A 25,971-nucleotide genomic window follows, 5' to 3' on the forward strand; every position below is an offset into this window, starting at 1 on the left:
AATGACACTGGCTGCTGTTTGGTGAAAGACAAGATTGCTGCACAGGGAGGTACCTGGTGTGCACAACCCACTGGGGATTTATGGATTTTAACTTTGAAAAACGGCACGCAGCCCACTGTGGTGTGATGAGACTACAAGATCCAGGAAACCCTGGCAGGTAACCACGCCCCCCGGGGCGGGATCTGCAAAACCAAGATGTACTTAATTGCGATGTGCCGACCTTTTCAAACTAAAAGTATGCAGCCCATGATGAAGTGCTCTTAAGCACGAAACGCGTCGGGAAGCAGAGCTCTTAATAATGATGCCATCACGCTCCATCCTGTGCAGTGCTTTCATTAAAAGAAATTTTGGCAGATACTAACCGGTGTGTGGGCTCCTCCATAGCAGGCACCTTTTGGATGGATGTGAAGCGGTTTGCCTGAACCGCAGGAGAAGTCCCGCTGTGTATGCAGTCTAGCTGGGGTGCCAAGCGACCCTCCGGCGTAATGACACTGGCTGCTGTTTGGTGAAAGACAAGATTGCTGCACAGGGAGGTACCTGGTGTGCACAACCCACTGGGGATTTATGGATTTTAACTTTGAAAAACGGCACGCAGCCCACTGTGGTGTGATGAGACTACAAGATCCAGGAAACCCTGGCAGGTAACCACGCCCCCCGGGGCGGGATCTGCAAAACCAAGATGTACTTAATTGCGATGTGCCGACCTTTTCAAACTAAAAGTATGCAGCCCATGATGAAGTGCTCTTAAGCACGAAACGCGTCGGGAAGCAGAGCTCTTAATAATGATGCCATCACGCTCCATCCTGTGCAGTGCTTTCATTAAAAGAAATGTTGGCAGATACTAACCGGTGTGTGGGCTCCTCCATAGCAGGCACCTTTTGGATGGATGTGAAGCGGTTTGCCTGAACCGCAGGAGAAGTCCCGCTGTGTATGCAGTCTAGCTGGGGTGCCAAGCGACCCTCCGGCGTAATGACACTGGCTGCTGTTTGGTGAAAGACAAGATTGCTGCACAGGGAGGTACCTGGTGTGCACAACCCACTGGGGATTTATGGATTTTAACTTTGAAAACCGGCACGCAGCCCACTGTGGTGTGATGAGACTTCAAGATCCAGGAAACCCTGGCAGGTAACCACGCCCCCCGGGGCGGGATCTGCAAAACCAAGATGTACTTAATTGCGATGTGCCGACCTTTTCAAACTAAAAGTATGCAGCCCATGATGAAGTGCTCTTAAGCACGAAACGCGTCGGGAAGCAGAGCTCTTAATAATGATGCCATCACGCTCCATCCTGTGCAGTGCTTTCATTAAAAGAAATTTTGGCAGATACTAACCGGTGTGTGGGCTCCTCCATAGCAGGCACCTTTTGGATATATATATATATATATATATATATATATATATGCTTTTTTCTGCTTGCACACAGCGGCCGCTCACCAGAACAGCGGGCGCGTCGTCAGTTCAGACCTCAAAAGCCCGGTCCGTTACATAAACACCACACTCCTTCCAAAAGCAAGGAAATGACGACGCTGTGTCCCGGGAATAATGATTTAGATTATTTTAATTCGCAAAGTCGGACGCGTTTCACCTGATCCTGCAGGCTTAATCAACAACATTGTTTTGCCGGGAAACCACCATTTTAAATTCATCAACGTGCAATTGATTGGCTACGCTTTGGAAACTACAAATATCATTTAATGGAAAACAGACTAGTAGTTCTTTACATACTCCTATCAGGAAGTCAATATAGTCCTTACAAAAGAGCTAGATTTTGCCCCTGAATACAACGTTCACAGTAAGGTGGCATGTCAAGTCTTGGGGGTTCCATGCACTAACATACTCCTCACTTGCCATGGCATTATTGAATTGGTGATGCAGCACACAATGCCCCGTGTAATGAACTGATTGCTCACTGGTAATCTTCTTTACTCTGAGTCCTAGTCTTCATCATCAGTGTCTACCCTCCATTTCTCCTGCTTTGTGTTTACGCATAGCTGGGTATATTGCACATGAAGAGAGGGGTGATGGCCTGTCTCGAGGAATGCAGCACTCAAATAGAAAGGGCTGGGATCAGAAAGACAGACGAGGGGGTAAAGTAATGTGTAACGTCATCAGTGAAGCCAAGTATCAGGTGATGGATGAGTAGTGCATGCAGGGGTGGCCGGTGCGGCTGTACAGCACGAACCTACCGTTAGCGCCAAGTACCCTTAGTGCAGCATCAGCAGTGGAGCAAGGGCTGTGAGGGAAGCATTCTCCCTATGCCTTTGCACATAGCTAACTCGGACTGGTGAAGATTCAAGAGTTTGTGATCGTACCGCAGCATCCTTTCAACTTAAGTTTGCTTTTGAAGGCGGCGACATGCGGCCTTTGGAAGATGAAATGGAGGCAGATAATTCTCCTTCCTCTATTCCTTAGTTTTAAAGTCAAGCGCTATCAAGTATTCACTTTAGAGGCGAGAAAACGCAGGTGATAATACTGGAAGTGTGTTAATTAACTTGCTAATGTGAATAACCCTTTACCCTTCGTCAATAACTCCCCATTGAGGGGGTTGTACAGTTCGAACCTTCCGGCGCGCTCGACCAGCTCGACAAGAAACTTTCGTCCGTTATTTTTCACTTAGTTTGAAAGAGTGCCCTCCTCCTCTCCCGGCCGCGGCTGACCAGGCCTGCGCTCCCGGCCTGCCCTAAGAGGAAAATGGAGCCTAATTGGAAGCAGTGGGATGTGAGTGGAAGTAATAGAGATAGCAGCCCTGCGCATTATCGTGCAGGACTGCGCAGCAAGGAAGGGAGGTAGGGCGGCCGTGGCGGGAGTCACTGACTGGAAGGGAATGTTCCGAACGACAGAGCTGCCTCCCGCTCTCCGGCCACTCTTGGGCTGCAAGAAGAGAGGAAAGAGAAGGCAGACGTAGAAGGGTAATTATTTTCCCGACAGAGGCAGGAGCGGGCCAAAGAGTGTTTACCGGGCTCTGCAGCCAGAGGACCGTGGTGTGATGGAACTGGAGGGGCACTGGGGCGAATGGAGCCATTACAGCGTCTGTACAGTAAGTGCACCACCAGTTGCGATATTATTAAAGTGTTGCACAGCTCAGGGTGGGGGAAGCTCCAATCTTTTTTTTAGTTTGTTTGACTACAAAACACAACTGTAAAACAGCGTTGACACACTATAATTAAGTAGTGTTCAGTTGGATTTCAAGAACTATACAGTCATGTTTCTTTATAGTAGCTTTTTTTTTTGTAAATGTATGGCCGAAAAGCAGAATATCCCACGACTTTGATGCCACAGAGCACGTCGCGTGAGATCAAACAGATAGCTTTTACCCTGCTATTAGCACATTTAAACTAGGGCAGACTGTTTCATTTAATCTCCTCTGTGCCATCTTTGCTTGGTCAAATACACTTGCAGTCAAGATAGTGTTGTGAGCCGAGTAGCTTGGGCAGAGATCTAAGTGTAACGTACAGGAGACAGGTCTGACTCCTGTCAGGGCTGGCTCAAAAGTTTACCCTTTTGAAGGTGATGAAATGACTTACACCAGTATAGGACCCTATAACTTGTGGGACCTGATTAAATAAATTGCTCGGGTGGTGTGAATTTTCAATGAGGTGCGACTTAGCACTGCATTTCGTGTTGTAACACTGTGCTACTTTGCTACATTTTTGTGGTAGTCTGTGCTGTAATGCGGCACCAAAAAACAGTGTTCATGTTTTATCGAAGTACACAAAATACTAACATTGAATTCTTTGTCAAAATTATTAAATGGCCCGTATGGTGCTGATTTGCAACACAGTGCTAATTAGTGTAGTGACCTGCTGTTCACTGTCCTAGTTGTTCTGTTACCAGCCACTCCCTGAGGGCTGGCTTACACCCCAACCCACACCCATCCAACCCAGGTGTCACAGGACATGTGACCCTGAGAATAAAAGGGGCCAGTAACTAATGTTGTCTGTGTCTTATTTATGTATGCATGAGGGCATAGGGCCCTACACCATTACATTGGCGATGAGTGGGCTGAACCCACGAGTGTAGCAGCCTTGTTGGTGGTTGAGGGGAGAGTGTAGCCCGTATCAAGGTCACCCCCTCCGAGTTTGCTTAGGAAGGGCCTGATGGCCTGCGGGGCATAGAAGAAGCCCGTGAGGAGAAGAGGGTGATCAGGAGCCCACCCGCACCTGATGTGCCAATGAAGGTGTGCTGGTACCCCCTGCAGAAGGAACTGCATGGTGAGGGCGATAGGCCATACCAAAGATTTGCTGGGGCCCCAACTGGAGAGCAAGTGGGGGCCGGACTGCAGAGACGCCGGTCCGCCACCGTACCCAGTGGTGAAGGAGAAGTAGGCCCGCTCAGCTATCGTGCGGAAGGTGAGCCCAAATAGCGAGGCTAAGGGCACCCTAAAGTGAATGACGCTGGGTGTGACGGTTGCCCACGAAGAACGCCATGCGCAGCAAGCTTCTATAAAGAAGCATGAGTGGCCTGGCGTGTGTCACTTTGGGAGGCAGGCTGACGATTTCTTTCCGGGTGTATCTGAGAGCCCAGTCGGAAGAAGCAGCACTTTGAGGAAGGCGATCCGGTGAAACTCGTACGTCGTAAGGGTGATCTGTGGCAACCGGCAGGGATGATGACCCAGCTGGCGATGGAACCCCATAGCCGCGCTAAAGCCTGGGGGCAGAAGCGCCCTTCAGGGTGAGGGAGTGGCCAGCAGCACAAAAGGAAATAGAAATCACCCGCGAGCATCCCCCTGCTCACCCCTGGTGTTCAAGGTGGTTAGGCGGTATTGGGGGAGCCCCGGGAAGGAAGGAACATTGTGTCAGAATAAACGATAAGTGGCGTGGCTCAGAGTGTGATGGGACCTGCTGCGGCCGCCTGAAGTAACCTGAGCCTCCAAGTGTCTAAGCCGCACTAGAGTTATCATAGCAATTGCCCTCAAGAGAAGGAAGGCAAGATTGGGCATGTTCCACAACCCAACACCACAGCTGCAGCATGAGAACGGTGTTTTCACTAACCTGCTGTGTAAATGGGAGCCAGGCCGAGAAGGAGATGGCGAGGCGTTCCGTGGTGCCACAGGGAGCATCAAATGCAGGAGTGAGGACCTGCGCAGGTGTGGAGAGTAACCCACACCAGCCCAAGAGGAGGACAGAGCCAGCCCGCACTGTGCCCGCATGTGCCTCCTTGTTACATGCAGCCGGGAGAATGATGTCTCGTAGCCGAAAAGAAACCTCTGAGATAGAGAGCAAGGAGGCCCGCAGCATGAAGGAAGCTGCTGGGGCCTAGGTCTAATACAACACTGCCATCTTGTGCCTATGTGGGGAGGAAGGACTACATCTTCGTTCAGAGAAGAGAGCGCTGAAAGGAACTGGGAGGACATAGGCTGCCAGGGCTGGTGAGGAGAATGCAGTGATGCCTAGTGGCCATAGGTGGTCACTGCAGCGGCAAGGATAGCCCTGGGGCAGTGTGAACAGGAACACTGTGGCCCTGAACTGCTGTGTGGAGAGAGGCAGCTGAAAATACACTGTGGTCCCTGGACGGAGAAGCTCAAAATAGCCAAGACCGATGTAAGTGTGTAGCAGGTGTGTCCAGTGGTGAAGGGATGCCACTGCAAGTGGAAGAAGTGAGTGTGCAAGTTGCCCGACGCAGGAGTACCATCAGATGGAAAAAGCAGAGCTCAAGGAGAGAAGTTGCGTTGAAGATCGTATCCTAGAATCTGACGGTATGGTCTGGAGCCTGAGAGCGAGAGAAGAGGACCTGCAAGAGGTCAGCGAGAAGACGACCTGCCAGAGGTCAGAGAAGATTACCTGCCAGAATTCAGAGAAGCAGTGACCTGAGAAGAGGTCAGAGAAGTGGTGAACTGAGAAGGGGTCAGTAAAGCGGTGACCTGAGAAGAGGTCAGAGAAGTGGCAACCGGAGAAAGGTCCGTGAAGATGACCGAGGAGCGGTCTAAAAAGATGACCGAGGAGAGGTCCATGAAGAGGACCAAAGAGGTCAAAGAAGAAAGACCTGAAATCAACGAATGAAGACTTAGGACGAGTCGTGAAAGGAAGAAGGTCCAGATGACAGGTATGGTCACCGAACAAAGAGAATGCATTGTCCTAGGGGTAGGACAGTACCAGGGAGACCTGTGTAAAGTGCAAATCACATGGAGAGACCTGCTCAGAGAAGAAGTTCAAGACTTGATGGGACTAGACTGCGTTGCAAACTGAAAGAACCAGAAAGAGGAAAACGAGTGGCAAGACACCACTGTAGAAGAAATTTCAAGATGAAGAAAAAAGGAGATGAGTGTGTAATCTCACAACTCGCACACCAGAACGTAAAGATGACTGAGTGCAAGAACATCTGAAATGGAGCACAGTACCTGGAAAACATCTGTGGCACTTTGAGAACCTAGCTATCAGAAGTCTTCGTAACTCCAAGCAAATCTGGTGAACCCAGAGGCAAGTTAGCTGGACCATTTGTGACATCCACCTTTGGGGTCACACAGGAGACTGGACGGTGAGACTGCTCTGACGTACTGAAGAAGAGTATCCGAGCACTCCATTCCATACTGTGGCAACCAAGGGGCAAAGACCTCAGGGACGCTGGTGAGAGTGAGTCCCACCACGAGAGAAGAGTCTACAGCCTCTCCTCCACAGGTCCCAGAAAGACAAAGATCTTTTGTTATGTGGCAAGAGTAATCATATCAAGAAACAACTACCCTCTAGGTGGAGCGAAGGACTTGAATGTGGAACTCATAGCGCTTCCTTCATGAACCTGGACAGTGGTGTTGGAGTGACACGGTGAAGCACACCCAGTCCAGTGGAAGCCTGGTGAAGAGGGCCTCTGGAACATCCCGTGAGAGGGGAACACCCATGAGAGGGGCATCCTGGTGAGAGAGGGATGTTTGTGACTATTCTGCCATTCTGTAGAGAGGAGCAATGCTGCACTTGTGAAGATGCCACAACAACCAGGACTGATTGGAGAAAACATGAAATCTACCAGATTCATCATCACTCCACCTGCACTGTCACAAAGAACTGTACAGCGAGAGACTTTGGTGTCTACTTCCACACCTTGAGTCAGAGGGGGACTAGACCCGCAGGGCACCTCTGAACTGTGCCAAGCAGAACTGGTGATCCAAGCAGTAGTTGTACCATTGTCTTGTTTCTGCAATCATCTGAACAGACTCAGTGGAAGTTTTCTGTTATTGTTTTATTCTCTTTAACAGGCTGGACTTTGTTGTTCCAGTTTGAATAAAGTTTTGGAGGGACGTACTGACCTGCTGATCACTGTACTAGTTGTTCTGTTACCAGCCACTCCCGAGGGCTGGTTTACACCTTACCCCACAGCCATCCACCACAGGCTTCACAAGACATGTGACCATGAGAATAAAAGGGGCCGGGCACACGTGCCCTGGGCCAGTTCTACCCAGTAACTAATGGTGTCTGTGTTGTGGTTATGTATGCATTACACCATTACAATTTGTACTCTAGCACTTATTGTAAGTAAACACTGTGTTGTTCCATTTCCTTTAGAGGCACTGAGCGTGGCAGCATCAATGTTCATATCTTGCCTAAACAGAAAGAATACAAACACTCATTTGTATGCATAAGTAGACAATGCGAACATTGATTGTATGTTGTCCCGAAACAAGCGTTGAACAACCTTAAAGGAGATGGCGCAAAACAGCATGCACTTACATCAAGTAAATGGGTGCTAAGTGGCATTGTGGGGCAAGTTAGCACAATACAGGAATGTGTACAATCTGGTCCCTATGATTTAGGCATCGCATACCTATAATATATTTGGAGAGAAAAGCGTTCTATGAATGTTAGTTGTCTGCAAAGGTATTTAGGTAGTTGAGCGCTTGTAATATAGTCAGGGCTGTTGCCTCCACTGCTGCTTGCATCGGCCGAATGCTTACATATATAATCATTGTTATCTAAAGTAGGCAGTATCTACAGCTATGGCCAACTGTTTGTAGAAATGGCAAGTTTAGTGAAAGTGACACCACACACCCTTTCACTTCCTAGGGCATCAGCAGGCCTACCCCCCCCCCCCCCCCTCGCATCTTAGCTACCTTAGATCAGGTACTGAGGGATTAGGAAAGAGAAACGAGAGCCATGTTCACCATATATTTCGGTTGCTGACTTTATGACCTCTAAGACCAGGGATATCACGGAATGCTCGGGGTGCCAAAGGTCAAGTCAGGAGTTGCGGCTGGTAGTTACCGCATCCTTACTTCTGAGGTGGATGTTCTGAGATGCGCGACCTGGACGTGAGAGGGCAGGGAGTGGTGGATCCAGGGCGGCTCTGAAGGACCTACCTGTTCTGTGGGTAGGGTGTTGAAATATCGATTACAAAAATATAGTTGACAAAAATATAGTTGTAAAAATATCGTTTACAAAAATATCGACACCCTATACCTAAACAGGTAAGTACATAAATATCTACTCAAAAATATTGTTGTAATAAATATCGATGTAAAAAATATCGACTTTTTAAATTAATTAAAATTACATTAAAGAAAAATTAAATATAAGTACTATTAACAAAATACATTACGTTACTTTTATTTTTTGACTATTGAAAACAAATTAACTACACTTTTTCATTATAAACTTAATAAATGCGTACATATACATATATTTAACACATTACTTTATATAACAACAATAATACATACATATAATTAAAATATAAAATATATTATTAGTTAAAACATTTGATAGCGTAGGGGTAAAAATTACTATTCCCACTCCAGAGGGTGCAACAGTAGGGAAAGCGTTGGATAGCGTAGGAGTAAAAATTACTATTCCCACTCCAGGGGGTGCAACAGTAGGGAAAGCGTTGGATAGCGTAGGGGTTTAAATTACTATTCCCACTCCAGAGGGTGCAACAGTAGGGAAAGCGTTGGATAGCGTAGGGGTAAAAATTACTATTCCCACTCCAGAGGGTGCAACAGTAGGGAAAGCGTTGGATAGCGTAGGGGTAAAAATTACTATTCCCACTCCAGAGGGTGCAACAGTAGGGAAAGCGTTGGATAGCGTAGGGGTAAAAATTACTATTCCCACTCCAGAGGGTGCAACAGTAGGGAAAGCGTTGGATAGCGTAGGGGTAAAAATTACTATTCCCACTCCAGAGGGTGCAACAGTAGGGAAAGCGTTGGATAGCGTAGGGGTAAAAATTACTATTCCCACTCCAGAGGGTGCAACAGTAGGGAAAGCGTTGGATAGCGTAGGGGTAAAAATTACTATTCCCGCTCCAGAGGGTGCAACAGTAGGGAAAGCGTTGGATAGCGTAGGGGTAAAAATTACTATTCCCACTCCAGAGGGTGCAACAGTAGGGAAAGCGTTGGATAGCGTAGGGGTAAAAATTACTATTCCCACTCCAGAGGGTGCAACAGTAGGGAAAGCGTTGGATAGCGTAGGGGTAAAAATTACTATTCCCACTCCAGAGGGTGCAACAGTAGGGAAGGTGTTGGATAGTGTAGGGGTAAAAATTACTAAATGTATTTACAATGTTTAAAAATTAACAAATCTTTATTTTTATTTAATTAATCATTAATTAAATAATTATTCAATTAAAATGTAATTAATTCACTACTTTTTCACTTAAAAATTCCACTACACACACCTAAAATTAATTAAACAATTAACATAATTAATTTACATAATTATTAATCAATTAACTAATTGAAATTAATTAACTATTATTTATTACACTATTTATATTCAATTAACACATTAATTAATCAATTATTTTATTATATTTGAATTACTTCCCACCCTACTCCCCTATAAACCCACAACCCGTTACGGAACTATTAACACTAAATTCAACATAAAATATGTTATTAACTAATAAAATACTACAAAAAATACTACTTTGACAACCAATACTCATTAAAAACACTTAATTACTTATTATTATTTAAAAAACGATATTTTTGTAAACTATGTTTTTGTAAACGATATTTATTACAACTATATTAATGTTAACGATATTACTTACCTGTCTGTCGATATTCTGGTCAAACTATATATATATTTTTTTTTTTTTATTAGAAATTTTTATTGGTATACAAAAATATATATATACAGTACAGATAGCGGTACACAGGCGTCGATCATATATGTCCATTGTCCATTGGTCTCCCTCCACTGGAGAAGAAAAAAAAGAGAAGAAGAGAGAGGGGGGGGGGGGGGGGGGGGTTTGATTGTCCTTTATTGGGTCGTCCTCAGGAGCTCATCAAGCGGGTCCCACATGTGCAGCTTGGCTTTGTGTTCTTTCGAGAACGTGCCTGTGATGTTGTCGGCCCCCCTTGACATCGATATTTCTTCTTGTAGATATTTCTGCGGCGATATTAAGGTTAGTCGATATTTTTACGACGATATTCCCGCTCTGCACCGTTCTGTGAGGCTCCAGCACATGCTGCTGTGCCCTAGTGCAGTGCATTAGATGTAAAAAGGGCCATTTGTAAGCAAAATAAGTCTATGTTTTGTGGAAGGTAAAACAAACCCATAAAAAAAGTATGTGAATCGGGCCCTTTGTAATTAGGGCGTGCAGTTGTAAACCCTTGCAGTCCATAGGTCCACACACCTCCGCAATCATGACTTTTACATGACTCGACCCCATGCCCGCGTATTTCTAGAGAGGGACTTCTCAGTAGACACATGCCCAGCTGCTGGTAACTGCATGAAAGCAGGACTTAATTACTAGTGTGCCTATTTAATGGAAAGTGGCACAAGTCAACAAATCGGGAAAAGATGAGATGAGAGGGATACAGCCTCTAAAATATATAAGGACAATACACATCAGCTTGTCAGCGAATATGGTCCTACATAAAGAGAAAAGGGTGTGTACCAGGCATTAATGAAGCTAGGGAGAAAAGGGAAAAACCAGAAAGAGGGTAGGTCGTTTATGTCATGAAGGGTAGTCTGATTCAGTCACATTTTCTCTGTACAGCAAGCCAACTATGTTAAATCAAAGAGTGCAATAAGTTACTGAGGCCCCCTCTGATGTACTCATTTTAGAAGGGCCTAACAAGATAGCACTATAGAAATAAGCTTTCAAATCCTAGATACACATCGCAGATCTATTCATTTATTATGCAGAAACTGAGCCCTCTCATCTAAAAAAGCACAGCCTTGCCCTGCCCTGTCAACCCCTGTATCCATTATTTCACAACAGCTCACATTTCATAATTTATTATCTGCTGGGCATGGGGTATGTTATTATAGCATGATCACCCCTGGGCATCCTCCGCAATAACATGTAGTCGATGCGTGGTGTCCATGAAGGTGCTGTACCTCCCTTCACAGCGCTTGCAACAAGTCAATGTGTTCTCTCAGGCTTTGTTCTGTGGCTTTTACCCTGGTGTAAACATTTTTGAAATAAGCTCACATCAGTATAAGATCCAGGGCCACAGTGTCAATTATCCCCTCTAGTATTGATCTAGTGAACCTACTGGCTATTACGAAATCTTTACTAGAGGGACCACGGTCACCATCTTCGATGAGGCCCCTGTTTGCGGAAAGCATATTTCCCCAGTTCACCTATGACGATCACCCACCTTGTCTCTCACCATGGTGACCCGGAGTAGATTCCCCTACTCCCTCCAGGACCACTCTCCTGAGGTTTGAATGCCTGGCACCACCTGGTCCAAGACACGAGCAGGGAGGCACCATATCTTCAGGTTGTAGAGGCCTATAGAGACACAGGAAGAGTACTTGAGGGAACTGCCCAAGTCAACCAAAGTCACTGACACAGCGATTTGCCACTCAAAAGACCTACCGCCAGTCCACCACCTTTGAGTCACCCCGTGGGCAGCATCAGTCACACCCCTACGGGCCTGTAATGGGGACCCTGTTACATCTGGCATGCCTTCGCATCCAGCCATCCCCGAGATGGCCACAAGATGTGATGACATACCCCCCCAAAGCCCCCCCTCCGGCACTGTATTTCTCAGGGCTGACTCCAGCTTCTCTCGAATTGCCCAGATACTGCTGTATTCTGAGCCAGATGCTAACGCAGCATGGGTATCCTGTCTCCTGAGGCCTCCATCTCATAGTTCACCATTCGGCCTGTCACTCATTGGGCCTCGCTTTCTTCTCTGGGAAGGCCTTCAACCTCTGCCCCACCACATTCATATGCTCCCAACACCGCCCCAAATCCTCATCAGCCAGTCATGCGGTGGCGGCCACATCTCTCACTGTTCTGCTGCCGGGCTTCTATCCAGGCTCCCTGGGGTAGCCATGCTACTGCCACCGCAACTGCGGTCTCCCTCTGTAGCCTCTGCAGGGATCCCTTGTTCTTCTCTACAGCAGTCAACTGCGGCCCTCAGCAGCTACTGTACTATACAACTGCCATGCTGGGGTCACTCTGGAGAAACCAGCCCAGGCTGGCACGCCCTTGAGTGCGCTCTTCGCCATACTACTCCAAGGGGTCAAGAGCAGTCCTTGCCATTTGGCACCCAGTTCCCAACCAGAGAGCTCCTTTCAGTGGAGGTCAGACAGGATTTTCAACCAGGATTTTAGGCTGGCAAATGCTGTCATCAGCTGGCGCTCCACACAGCTGCACCATCTTGGCTCCGGCATGGAGTATAAAGAACTGTGCTAACCGGAAGACAACTGGGCTACAGCCTAAAAGCAAAGTTTCATATAATGCTTTGAAGTGACCTTGAGGTGACATACATAAATTAATCATTATGTTTCTGGTTTGCATAGTTTTATGGAAATCTTGGTAGCTCCCAGAAGAGCTCCTTCCATGTAATGATTAAGTCTCAGGACTATTGGATGAGGAGTTCAAATCAGATATATTTTTTGCCCAGCCAATTGGCATAAGCTAACTGTACCATTCTTAAGAACTGGTGGAACTGTGTTCATCAGGTCTAAAGACAACATTCTAGAGTTTACATGTTAGACATTGGGTTACTAGTGGAGATGAGTGGAAACCCAACTCAAATGATAAACACAATTCTTGTCCGGGTGAACCACAAAAGTCATTAAAACCTGTCCTTAATCCTTTGGTAGCTTGGTACAGACCAGTCAGACTTAACTTCGAGGCAATGTGTAAAGTAGGTACTCAGCACTTAAACCGTAATAAAGTGAAAACACAACACAAGAAAAATCCCAATGCAATTAAGAGAAATAAAGTACAAAGTATTTTGTTTTATAAATGCAATGACAATAAAATGACAAAAAATCAATAAGTAGAACCAGAGAGATGAGTTTTGAAAATGTTAGATGAAAAATCGTTGCAAAAACCACAAAGCGCCCTTCGACATTATCTAGTAGTGCTGGACTAGTGAAAAGTCACAAGCTCAGACCGACCACGTTGGAGTGTTAGTCAGATACAGGGTCCAGGTTCGTCCAACTGCAAAATTTGATTCTCAAGCCCACTTGAACGATGCCAATCATTTTGAGGGGAGCCAAGAGAAGGGCATTGTTTGTGTGAGGAGCAGATCAGGTGCCATAGACAGTTGCAGCTGCAGCACAAAGAGCCGGGCATATCTGGAAATTTGCATTGGCAGTCAATATGTGCAGTCGAGAAAGAGCAGGTTTTAATAAAGCTTTGCCTCTGTGGTTATTGTGGGCGGTCAATTCTCAGTCTGAATTGCTCGCTTTGCAGTCCAGAGGAGGCAAAACTTCTGTATCTTCACCTTTTCTTAAGGAGGAGTACACTCTGATGCCAGCCAAGTGCCCAGGACCTTTGGGGGGAAGGGGTACTTTCTGGGGCTCAAGACTCACTCCAGCAGATGCTTGTGGCATGGCTCAGGCAGGTCCAGTTGAGCAGCTGAACAGTTGCAGGGAGGCTTCTGGAAGCTTGTTTTGTCTCTTTAGCTCAAGCAGAAGTTTAGCCAATCGATTCTTGTGGTTTGAGGCAAGAAGTTCCGACCTTCCTTCTTCAGACAGTAGGGCAGTCCTTCTTCTGAATCTTGCACAGGTCCAGGAGTGTTCTGATGAGAGTTTCTGAATGTACCACTTTTATACCTGGTGCCAACCTTTGTGTGGGAAAATCACTGGTCTACTTTTAAACTTGTCCTGGTCAGTTCTTCCCCTGGGTTTGGCTCTAAACTATCCAGGGTGTCAAATGCAAGGTCAGGACTGGTGTCATGGTATTTGTGTGTGCTGTAGCAAGAGTCCCTTGAAGTGAAACTAGGGCATGTTACAGCTCCACTCATGCCACCCTGTCAGGAAGGCCCATCCCTCTCACTCCTAGGCCTTCTTATTTCCTAAGTTTGGAAGCAATACACAAAGCACTACAGAAGAGCCAGTCACATTTGTGGGATCCTGGGAACATGCAGAAAGACACATTTGGCTTAGAGCAGAAAATTGCTAACTTTCTAAAGGTAAAAAGAACAATTGATGGACAGAATGCAGAACAAACAATGTCACACATTCACCCAGTACAGAGATCTGGGTCTAAATCCATTGTTTGTTTGCTCACCATGCCATACAAGTTTGGACCCAGCCATAAGCAAATCGGCCTTGACCCTGCACCCCAATGGAAACAGTCCAGTCCGAACTGCCAGGCCAGGTCCTCCCCGGATTGAAAACAAGCATCCTAGGACCGATTTTGGGGCATCAGCGAGGATAGCGGGTGGCATTTTCAGAATAGTAACTTAATATCCATTTTTACTATGAAAGTGGATTTTAAGTTGCAACTAATTTGAGTGTAAACCGCATATCTCTAACTGGTCTCAAATGAAAGGTAGCATTTATTATGTTTAACTTGGTAACTTAGTGTTAATTCAAGGGAGAGATATCATTACATCATTGTAAAACGACTTCTGGAGTTTTTCACTGCCAGGACATGTAAAACCTAAGCCCACATACCCTACTTTTTACATACTACGCACCCTGCCTTATGAGCCATTAGGAAACATCTTAGTGATGACCTATAAGAATTAAAAAAGGAAGGTATAGCCCTGGAAAAGGGTTTATTTTGCTAGTTCAAAATTGCAGTTTAATACTACACTACAGGCTGCAGTGGCAGACCTGAGGCATGTTGTACAAGGCTACTTTAGTAGTTGGCAGGATGTGTGGTGCAGCCCACTAGTTGCATTTAATTTACAGGCACTGGCTACACGCAGTACATTTAATGTATATTAAATGTACCAATAAGGTACATGTCAATTGTACCATGTTCGAGGGAGGGAGTACAAATATGTTACCACTGGTTAGCAGGGGAAAAGTGCACAGAGTCCTAAATGCTAACAAAACAGATTCAGCAAAGGAAGGCAAAACTCTTGGGTAACCCTGCAGAGTGGGCTAGGTCCAACATTGCCTATCAAATAGAAAATTTGAGCAGGTGGAATCTAATCTTTTTTTGCTAACATTATATTATTTTTCCATATTGTTGAACTGTTGATCTTGTATAATTCCTGTTAGAGATCTGTATTTCGCACCATTTAAATGTGAAATCCACGCAATACACCTGGTATGTACTGCATGTGCAAAAAACACTTTTTCAGACAATGCTGAAGATTTCCATGAAAGTTAAATTGTGTTTTAATTTATATAGACTCTTTTTATGAGCTACAGCATAGTTTCTGGAAGAGAAGTGTCACAGTGAAATGCGATTTGAAATTGAAGGGAGAGTCCACTCTAAGGGATTGAGAGAGTTGCGTCCGCCTCCTTCGATTTGTCCTATCGATGCTGACTTTGCGACAAGCCACAAGCCCTTCTTCACCCTTCCCTTATCTTGCAGACTGATTGGGCCGTGGAAGGGTCCAGAATGATATTCAGAGCCTTATCTCCTTGACAGAAGGAGGCCTTCCCTTCTATTTATTTATTTTCTTTTCTTAATCAAGTCATTTGCATGAGACTGAGATGCAATCTTCCTGCCCAGGATTGGGGTCGTGCCACCGGCTAGTTGGTTAGAAGGCTTATGGCATGATGATGTATGGTCATTTCACTACAATACCTTTTACACATAAAAGCTGCCCTTTAATTACATTTTAAATCTTATTTGAAAAGATTTTGCCATTATGGAAATTGCTCTGTAAATGCTCTGGTAATAAGGAGCCCATAAAAGTTCTGATGGCAGTCTTGAAGAAAAGAGCTATGATTTATTGTAAAGGCGGGAAGTGTTTATGCCAGTGCACAGAACAAATCTCGGGGCAAGACAGACTCGCAGAATCTTGTGATCAGTCCCGTTGTTTACGGAAAGAACGGGTCTTGCCAACCACAAACAATTCTAAAACGTTTTTATTGGTTGGTGAGTTTCTTGAAATACACAAAAGTATCCACGTTTCACTTAAAGCCGAATTGTCCTTATTAATTTGTTTCTGTCCTAACTGAAATGCATGTACAGTACAAATACATGCACTGATAAAAATACAAAATCCCCATCAGAGGGAAAGAGATTGTAATCAGTTCAGAGAAAGCAACCATCTCTCTAACAGAGTAATATTTACAACTGCCCTGCACAGGTCGAACCCAATGAAATGAATAAATAGACAGTCAGCACTAATATCCCACTCCAGCATTGAAAAACCACTAAGACCCAACACAGGAGTATACGGATTGCGGTGCCCAGCACACACATGCTCTCTAAGATGTCAGTTGCCCCTCTAACATCTGAAAGTTATGCAAATATTGCAAAAGAGTATGAGGCACCTCTATTTCATATTACAAAATGCATTTTCTAGTATTGTAGTGTTGTATATTTATTTCTCGCTGTATTATACGCCAATATATGTCATTAAGCGTTAAAATGATTGCTAATTTCATTTTTACACAATTTCCCTAAAGTCTAATACAATCTTGTTCAAGACCCAATACTTATCATCATTACACAGAGCAAGCAATCCAATGTATCCTCTAAACATGTTCACTGTTTAGAGGATACATTGATTGATAGCGAATTGATGAACGCCAAAACAGCAAACACGAGTTTCGTGACTCTTGGTCCTTTTTCATGGCTTAATTAAAGTTCAATTCCTCCCTCCGGTGATCATCTTTTGTTTGTTATGATGGATCATATCGTCTACTCTATATTGTTATTGTCCGAAGACTGCTTTTGATTTTTTTGATTTACATGCGCCTAAATATAGCAAAGTGGAAAAAAGAATACCAGGAGACTAGTTCACACAAAACATGTCTTGTTGATATATTTCTTGATGGGACCAGTCTCCTGCTGGTAGCGTGAAAGACTGTTTATTTGAGCTACAAACTCCCTTAAAAAAAGCTGCAAGGTATCGGCTAACCACGCTTTATTAATAAAACCATAACTTTAAGTAATTTAATGACATTTATATTACATTTTGTAAAGTTTCACAGAATAAAAGTGCATTTTACACACACCTGAAAAAAATCCCTGCTCCTAGACCTAGAAAATGTTCCACCATTGACAGTGGAAAGCTAAGTTTCCCTGTTCTGTGAAAAGTACTGCCCACGAGCACTCACGAATGGCCAAGTCCTGTCATTGAAACAGCAACAACCATTAAATGACCATTAAGTTCCAGGATCTGAGAAGTTGCTCCTTTGAAATCAGTAACCCCGCTGCAAAAGATGCTCTATCAAATATACAACTGTAAGTTTCAAAGTGCAGCGGGATACAAGAAAGAGGGGAGGAGTTATTAACACAAAGGCGCATACCTGATAATCAGTGATGCTTCTTTGTTGGAATGTGGCAATGGCACGTGCTTGTGGAACCGCATTTCAAATTGCAGGCATATGCATTACTTATGTACAAGGATAACACACAGGGGCTCATATAGAGGCATTCACAACTCATACACACATCTTTACATTTGTCAGAGGCCTTATGCAATGTATGACAGCTTGATTTTTATTTCGATATTTATTAACCGCGCAATCACCAAAGATGATTCTTGATGCAAGACACGCGGAGAGATGAAAAAATTGGTCAAGCAAAATGTTCGAGAGAAAAGAGAAAACTGAAAGACCTAACAGCAAAAATCAAATCATCAAAGTTTTGCTGAACGTAAGGCGGTTTCTAAAATGGAGATGCATTTGAAGCTTATTTCAGATTTTATTCACCTAGGACCAGAAAGTCTGCTTTCCAATTTGCTTGTGCTTAACGTACGGGCAAGGTAATAGGAGAACAACCTCTGAACAAAGAGATGGAGAGGGCCCAAAAGAAGCTAAAGATTAGGATAAACCTGGTGCTAGAATCACGTAGAAGGAGTTATGAGTTGGGAAAAGACCATCAAACAGGATCTCTGTTTAATCGCAATCAAAGAGAAGACCTATACTATGTTTAACACAGCTGTAAGGTCATTAAAAGCAACTTCCACTGCATCTCCCTTATCAAGAATAGATATGAGGTAATCCACACCAATGATATTGTCACTCTGTCAAAATTAAAACCAAGGCTGGTAGGAGGCGAGCGCACTAGCACTTTCCAGGGAATCAGCATTTTTATCACAGTTTCCATCTTGCAGGTAACATAGCGATGGTGGGATAGATGTAGGTGTCATTGCCATCCAAGTCTTTGGTTCTTGCAGCGTAGAAATACTATTGGCTATATATACATAAGGTAAAAATGTATTTCTGGTGGTTGACTGTGGCTTCATCCACCGCTGGAAGCCCTCACTGTGGGTTTGCTGTTCACAGATTGCCCCACTAATGCAGGCTCAGGGGCATATTTATGACAAAAACACCCTTATGATCAATGTTCACAGCTAAGACATTTTGGGCTCTAACTTTAATTTTAACAGTGCCGTCTTCAATGAGTGAGTCACCCTGAATTGCTGCATTACAGGGAAAGGGCAGGAGTGCACTGTATTTATCGAAACCCGGCGCACACCTGCCTTTTCCTAGAGATGGTACACAATGGGCAGTATAGCGCCAATGCACGCACCCTTGCAGCATGGTGCAAGGGTGCCTGCGTTGCATCTCTCGAGGCATCTTCCTCTATCGCTGTGTGCTGCAGAATGATGCACGCATAGAAAGAAGTAACAAGGAGAAATAAAGGCACTTCTCATTGTTATGCCTCCCCTGGAAAGGCGTAGCATTTTGGCACATTTCCAAGTCTACCAATAAGGGTAAATCAGAGAATGCACCAAAATCCTTGAGTGTTGCGCGGGAACACCCATGCAACTACCATGGAATGCTTCCCTGGGACAGAGTAATGCAACACAGCGATTTGCATGGCGTAGTGTTAATCCTGATTTATCAAGCCATTCAGGGCCATGCAAAGTGGGATTTCATGGCTTTATAAATCGCATTTTGGGGTTCCTTTGCGCATTCACCATGTTGCGTTGTGCAAACGAGACACGACCCCCACGATAAATAGGGCCCTCTCCCTTTAACACTGGCATAGTGCCACATGAATCACATCACTGAGCCACAAACACAGGACCTTGTTTTCAGTGTGCCCTGATGAAGTGGAAAGACCCACACTCCACATTCTGTGCTCCACATCAAGCTTCTTGCCTGGAGGAGAGGTCAGAAAAGAGTACCCACACAGTGTGAGAGCCATCCCAGGGCCTGAGCATGCAACCTCCTTCTTGGTAGACTCACTGACTAGCTGCTTACTGTTTCCAGTACTCCTAACAGCTTGAGCGCCTCACTGGCCCAACAACGTCTGGGTTGAAGACATTTGAAATTTGCTTCCTCTGGACATGGAGTTAGGCCTATTTCCTGATGGCCCAGTAACCAATATGTTGATGTACGTTCTTAATACCCTTTAGGCTATATTGTGGGCCACCAATGTGCTATTAGCCCAGCTACTGCTGTGCTGGGTATGCAGGCTTCCTGACTTCCAAATGCGTTCTCAACTGATGACATCTGATCTTTTGGGTAGCTCACTGGCACTGCTTTTTAAAGGCCGGCCTGGCATCTACCATTCTCAATGCAAGGGTTGCCTGATTTCAAGGCTGTGTAAACTGCATTTTTCCAGATATAGGCAGACTCCATAAAAGCCTCTTATAAAACTTCATAGTTCATTTGGTGCTAGCTTCAAGCACTTCACAATTTGGCATGGGGCGGAAAATGTTTACGTGATTCATTTTCTTTTATCAAACTAACAAAACAACAAAAGCATTGCACCTAATTGCTTCATTATTGGTGATCCCTGCATTGCAGTTAAACATTTTGTCAAAAGGACAGCAATAATTTACGCTTAATGTTCCATCTGTGATCTAATTACTGTAGCTAATTATCTCTTTGTAGATTTTCTCCTTACATTTACACCTTTTTATAATTAAAAAACAAGCCTGTGAAGTTGATACATGAATGATCTGCCTCTGGTGTATTATGAAAAAAAATGTTATGGCATTTTGCCATATGCTATTCAGTGACATATTGCTATTGAGGTTGGAAAAGGTTTGAAACTTCCTAATAATCTTTTTTTCTGATGCAGAATTAAAAAACATATTGAACGCCCACAGTAAGCATTTAAATTAATTCTCCTTAATTAAAAAGAACAACTTTTTTCAAATGTGTTCTATTTAAGTCTGTTTATGAAATGTACTTCAGAAGTAGGATTAGGCCATAACGAGCTGTTATCAGAAGTCCCATGGTAACTTATTCTCTGAAATAAAAAATGCACTCTTGTCCATGGAGCTGTCCCAGTAGGAGATTTGGGATGCTGTATCGTAATTTCATACTTGCTGACTACGAGCTGTAAATCAGCTTGTTGCAATGTAAGAGGGTAAACCAAGCAGCAGTTAAAACTCCACCTCACGCCCTTTCAGCAGGTCAAGTAAAGCCAGAGCTTCCAAATGCTCTTGAGAACGTAAATTGAACATTAAATCAAGATTCCAGTCATTTATTATTTCCGAGGCAATTCTTTTGACTCAATGGGTACTTGATTACAACACCTAAAAATCTTATAGTACGCTAAAAATATGTGAAAACTTCAATATTCAGAAAAGAGGTTTTTCATATTCTGAATTACTTTCTTATCCCATCAGCAGCTAAAAACGTTACGAAATTAGGTCTAATGCTGTGTGGTGCGTTCTTATTACATATCAGTTTTAAAAGGGAAACATGTTATGACAAAATTGTTGATAATAAGTCTGTAAAAATTAATCTCTACTAGCTGTTAACAAGTATCAAGAATAAAACCCTTATTAATCTGAGCAGTACTTTAAACCCACCTACTCACTTGACTATACATTAACTGTATTTTTCATCAACCAAATGACCAGGCTGCTCTTCTGACCCTTTTTCTCCAAAATTGTACAAGCAATGATTACCCTCTCCAGCTCCTGATTTTCAAATCTGACAAATTACGATAGTCCCAATTCATAGAATGCCTTTTTGAGTATGCAAAGTAGTACTCCGATAGTATCACTCCACATGCATTAAATACAGCTCACTGCATTCTAGATTTAAGTGGAATCTAACTCTGGACATGCAGTTGTAAATCATTATCCAATGCATGTGGTGTTCTTCAGGGTTCAGCATCTTGACTATTATCTTTCTATACTCTCCGGTGGCAAGTTGGTAATCTCAATTTGCCATTGGTGCACTTTAGGTTCAGAAAATGCCACAATAAGATACTAGCTTTCCCGATATAGTGGTTTGCTTCTGTCCAATGACCAGATAGCAGTCCTGGATACCAATTCATTTTCCTTGACATATTGCCTGCTTTTCTGTGTGCAAATGTTTCTCTGGATAGGAACCACTGACTAGAGTAGAACTAGCTCCCCAACTTACCTTGAGTACAAATGTGTTAAATGCCCCGTGGGTTCTCTAGATATCATGCTGGATTTGACTGGAGTGTCTGGATTTCTGGATGGTTTAGTAGTTTTGTGACTGACAAATATAGAAAAGTTAGAGACTGCATTTGGACTCTTGACTCTTTGTGTGCTTTCTGTCTGTGCCCAGCTTTGTAAATGCAGCAAGTGAGATATGTTACCAAGAATTCCCTCCTGTTTTGTTAGATTCGAGTCTGCAAAAATCCATCTTTGAATTTCGTTAGCCAGTATCTAGTAATAGCAGGTGGCATAACTTAACCACAAATCACCTAATGACACAAACTCACCTGTGTTGAGGCTAGAACTGTAGAAGTTTACTCAACATCTTCACCACAGGATTCCTCACACGTACCAGAAACTGTGTAGCTCTGCAGGGACAGATGCTGCTGGCCATATCTACTGAAGTGAAAGAAGCTCTGTGAATGCAGCAAAAAGAGATTAATTTCAGAGGGGTCAACCAGCACAGCATTCAATTGAGTGTACTGCTCCATGCTTTACAGCAAGAATGAAAACGAGAGAATTTGATTACTAATTCACTAACATGTTTTCTTTCAAAATTATGTGTAACCATTACATGATGAAGCAAAGCAATGCATTTTAGAGCTGTGGGAATAATTTACAAAGAGCCTATTCATTGTGTAGGCAGATAGGAATTCTTACAGCAGACAGCACTCTCAAGAATGTCTTTTGGTTTACATTATGGAGAAAAACTAGAAATAAAAGTGGTTAAAAATATATCTGGACTGTTCTTTCCTTATCATCTCATGCCACCAGCTGCATATTCTTGGCTTCTCCCCCATAGTCCCGCCTACATCCCTGATGCTGACCAGTGACTTGATTTAACACAAAGCGGCAATGTGTTGACAATTGTTCAGACTCAAATGTGGGCGGGGTCAAGAAAAATGCAATTGTACTTGGCATTTAAGAATTTTGTAAGGGGAACTCTGCAGTCTCAGAGCTGATATCCAGTCTACAATTCAAGCTGAAAATGTTGCACAGGAAGAAATATAATGTTCAGGTCAGACTTGTTCATACTATCTAGTGTGTATGAAAATGGCAGTTGAATGAATGGCTTTCTGAATTTGAAGATATATTTGACACGTTTACGTTGAGCTGAAGATTAAATGAGAGTGTTTACTGTTGACAACTGTAATGTGTGCATTATACTGAACATTTCTTCTATCTGCTTTTTCAGGCAAAATAACTTAAAGCTACAAATGATTGGAAAGTAAATAATATGTTTATATATTTACAATAGTGTTTACATGGTTTTCATTTAAACATGGCTCTTAGTTTCTTGCCCAAAATCTGGTACAATAATATTTGGAATGTTATGTCCACGTCGAAATATAGAATTCCTTAGCTCCCAGAGAAGTCTTGGAGTTTGTATTTAAGTGGGGATGATTTTGGTGGCTAATGTTTGAAGACATTTCATTCAAACGAAGTCTATTGATTGGTCATGCATTGAAATTTCCGGTTTGTTATAATGGGGATGCGTAATGCTCTGGGGGAAATGTGGTTTGAATTTAGTAAGCCGTGTTATGCATGAAAGCATGTCTATATGCTCAAAAATATTGAATATACCTTTAATTTTTTCACAGCTATTTACTCATTTTTTTGATAATTTGTTTGCCATTCCTACCAGAAATTATGTACCTTACCAGATGGTAAAATACACTATAAATTGCACAATGTGTTCACATACTAGTGGTCGAGGTGATTGAAGATGAATAGGACAATGCAATAACAATGCGTTACTTGCCCTTGCGCTGAATCTGCAAGCTTCAGTGCCTAATTTTGCTTTGATTTTTATTAGGCAACTACTCTCATAGTTTGACTCGTAGTGAAGTGCTTGAATACAATGATTTGCTTTGGAACGTGAACAGGATATTTACAAGAACACTTATAGCACCAAAATATTATTGAAGACGGCACTGTTAAAATTAAAGTTAGAGCCCAAAATGTCTTAGCTGTGAACATTGATCATAAGGGTGTTTTTCAAGAAAATAAATATACATCCTGATGAAAACCCTGGGCCTGCATTTTGTAGTATGGAAGGTAGTACTGGAGTACTAGAAAATCCTGTTCACTAACCTATACAAACCGTATCTTTTTTGTGCAGTAATCTCTGCCTATGTAGGTTAACATTTTGATTGTAAATGTGGTAAAGGTCGGGGTAGGCTGGAAAATGGGGAATACTTCCTGCTAAATGGGAGGTGTTTAGGGAGGGATAATGAGGTGTTTAGAGAGGGACATGCACATAGAAAACACCTTCCACAAACGAGCAAACTCATTTCTATACATAATCTACTAAATTAAATTATTACAACCAAAAACGTCCCACAACAGTAGTAAATATACTGTAACTCAGTCTTGGAGTGATTCAAGCACCATAAATGACCACTCTCAAGAACTGCAAATCCCTCATATAGAGAAAAATGAAAGTAGGGACTTATTATAACACCCCAAAGAAAATAAAATTAAATACATTAAATTATATAGACTTTTATGGTTTACATTTTTTATTAGCATTTCAGAAAAGAATGTCAAACCATTACAGCATAGGAATCAAGTCAAAGGAGATAGCAATCTCCAGGCAATTGGTCGCTTTGTACTTAGCTGCAATTGGTACAGAACAAATCCCAAAATACCAAAGGAAAACCCCACCTCCCGCAAACCGGCCTCCAACTCCCCCCACTTACCCACTTGTATTTTCACACCATAGTACTAAAATAATGCGGTCATTTCTCTGTGTGGCCCTCTGGCTTTGGAACCTCTGAGAGGCGCAAGAGTCTAAGGTACCTTGGGCAGGTCCTCTCGTAGAATTCCTGTGATAGTAATGACGCGTAGGGACTCCATCCCCTTTCCCTGCTAAAGACATGGAGATCTTTTCCATTCCTAAAATGTGCCATATTCTGTGTAACCACTTAGTGTGTGTGGGCGTGTTCGCCGTGCCCCAGTTGGCAAGGATGTCCTGGGCCGCCGTCCCTAGCTTAATACCGATCTGTCGGCCCAGGAGGGACTTTAATGGATATGTGAATGGATTTGAGAGACCTAGCAACACATAGGTTGGGAATCTTGGGAGCTGTGTTTCGAGGTGCTTGTCTGTCATCTATGACCTGAGACCAGTAATGCTGAAGGCGTGGACACTCCTGTAAAATGTTTATCAGGGTCCCTCTGTCCCCACAGCCCCGCCAGCACCTATCGCTATGTGAGGTTTCATTTTATTTATCTAGACCGGTGTATAATACTAGAATGAGGTGATCTTAGTTAGAGTCTCCGTGAGGGCCGTACTGCACGCAGTGTGGTATGCCCGATAGGCTATACTCTCCCACTCTTTTGTGCTCAGGGACCGCCCCAATTCCTCCTCCCAGCATGGCGACCCAGTAGATTATGTGTGGACTTGAGTGTGAAGTAGAATTGCACATAGCTCTGAGATCATGCCTTTGTCGGAGGATTTAGCCAGGAGCCACCTTTCGTACTAGGTCAGGTGGCATTGCACATTGGTGCAATTGGAAGGATGCGTAATCCAGTGCCTCAACTGTAGGTAGTGGAATCGCTCTGATTCCGGAAGTCCAAAGTCCTCGCGTGTCTGAGAGAAGGATAGCTGGCCATCTGGATAAAAAAATGGCCCATGGAACAGCATGCTGACTCCCTCCAGATAGCCAAATCCAGGGCCTTTGCACCCGGCATGAAGTCCAGGTTCTCAAGAAGGGGAGACAGAGGGGATGGGTAGGTGGTGAGGCCCATTCTAATGCTAGTACTGTCCTAGGCTGATTATGTCACCCGGGTTATTGGGGAAACCTACAGGCTTCTTGGTCTGTGTTCTTTGGGAAGGAACAAGACCTTCCATAGGGGCGTACCGGCCACAGTCCTGTCCTGGAAAAGCCAATGCTTCTCCGATTCCGGGCGACTCTACTCCACTAAATATCTCAGTTGTGCAGCTTTAAAGTAGAGTTGCAAATCTGGAATTCCTAGCCCGCCGGCCTCTGGGGGAAGATAACTAAAGGATCCCTTCATGCGTGGTTTACGACCTGCCAAATGAACTGCACTAGTTCTGACTGAAGTCTGGTGATCGTGCCCCGTGGAGGGTAGAGGGGCCAAGTCTGGAAGAGGTATAATATTTTGGGGAGAGCCGTCCTCTTACAGGCAGCTTTTCTTCCTAGCCAAGAAATTCATAGGTGTTTCCACCTCCCCAAGTCACTCCGTATTTGCAGAAGAACTGCTCCGTAATTGCTGTCTAGTGTCGTTTGAATCGTGCTAGCTAGCTTTATTCCTAAGTACGGGATGGTCTCTGAGGCACACACCAGTGGGTATTGTGACGCTAGGAGATCT

The 25,971-nt window shown here is 43.9% G+C and overlaps 1 protein-coding gene across 8 annotated transcripts in view; it reads left to right on the forward strand.

Moving 5' to 3' along the window:
* The window catches only part of DMD (dystrophin), a 6,826,337-nt gene that overhangs the window by 5,090,981 nt on the left and 1,709,385 nt on the right, over positions 1-25,971 (forward strand). The window contains exon 1 of one of the 8 annotated variants that reach the window (XM_078657825.1): positions 2,912-3,036. The exons of the other annotated variants lie outside the window; for them this stretch is intronic. Within the exon in view, the coding sequence (XP_078513951.1) occupies positions 2,986-3,036 (51 nt within the window). The 5' untranslated portion in view covers positions 2,912-2,985. Of the gene's footprint in view, positions 1-2,911; positions 3,037-25,971 lie in introns of those variants that run through there. 8 annotated transcript variants of the gene reach the window in all.

Source organism: Lissotriton helveticus, chromosome 8, assembly GCF_964261635.1.
Source record: "Lissotriton helveticus chromosome 8, aLisHel1.1, whole genome shotgun sequence".
Taxonomy (NCBI): Eukaryota; Metazoa; Chordata; class Amphibia; order Caudata; family Salamandridae; genus Lissotriton; species Lissotriton helveticus.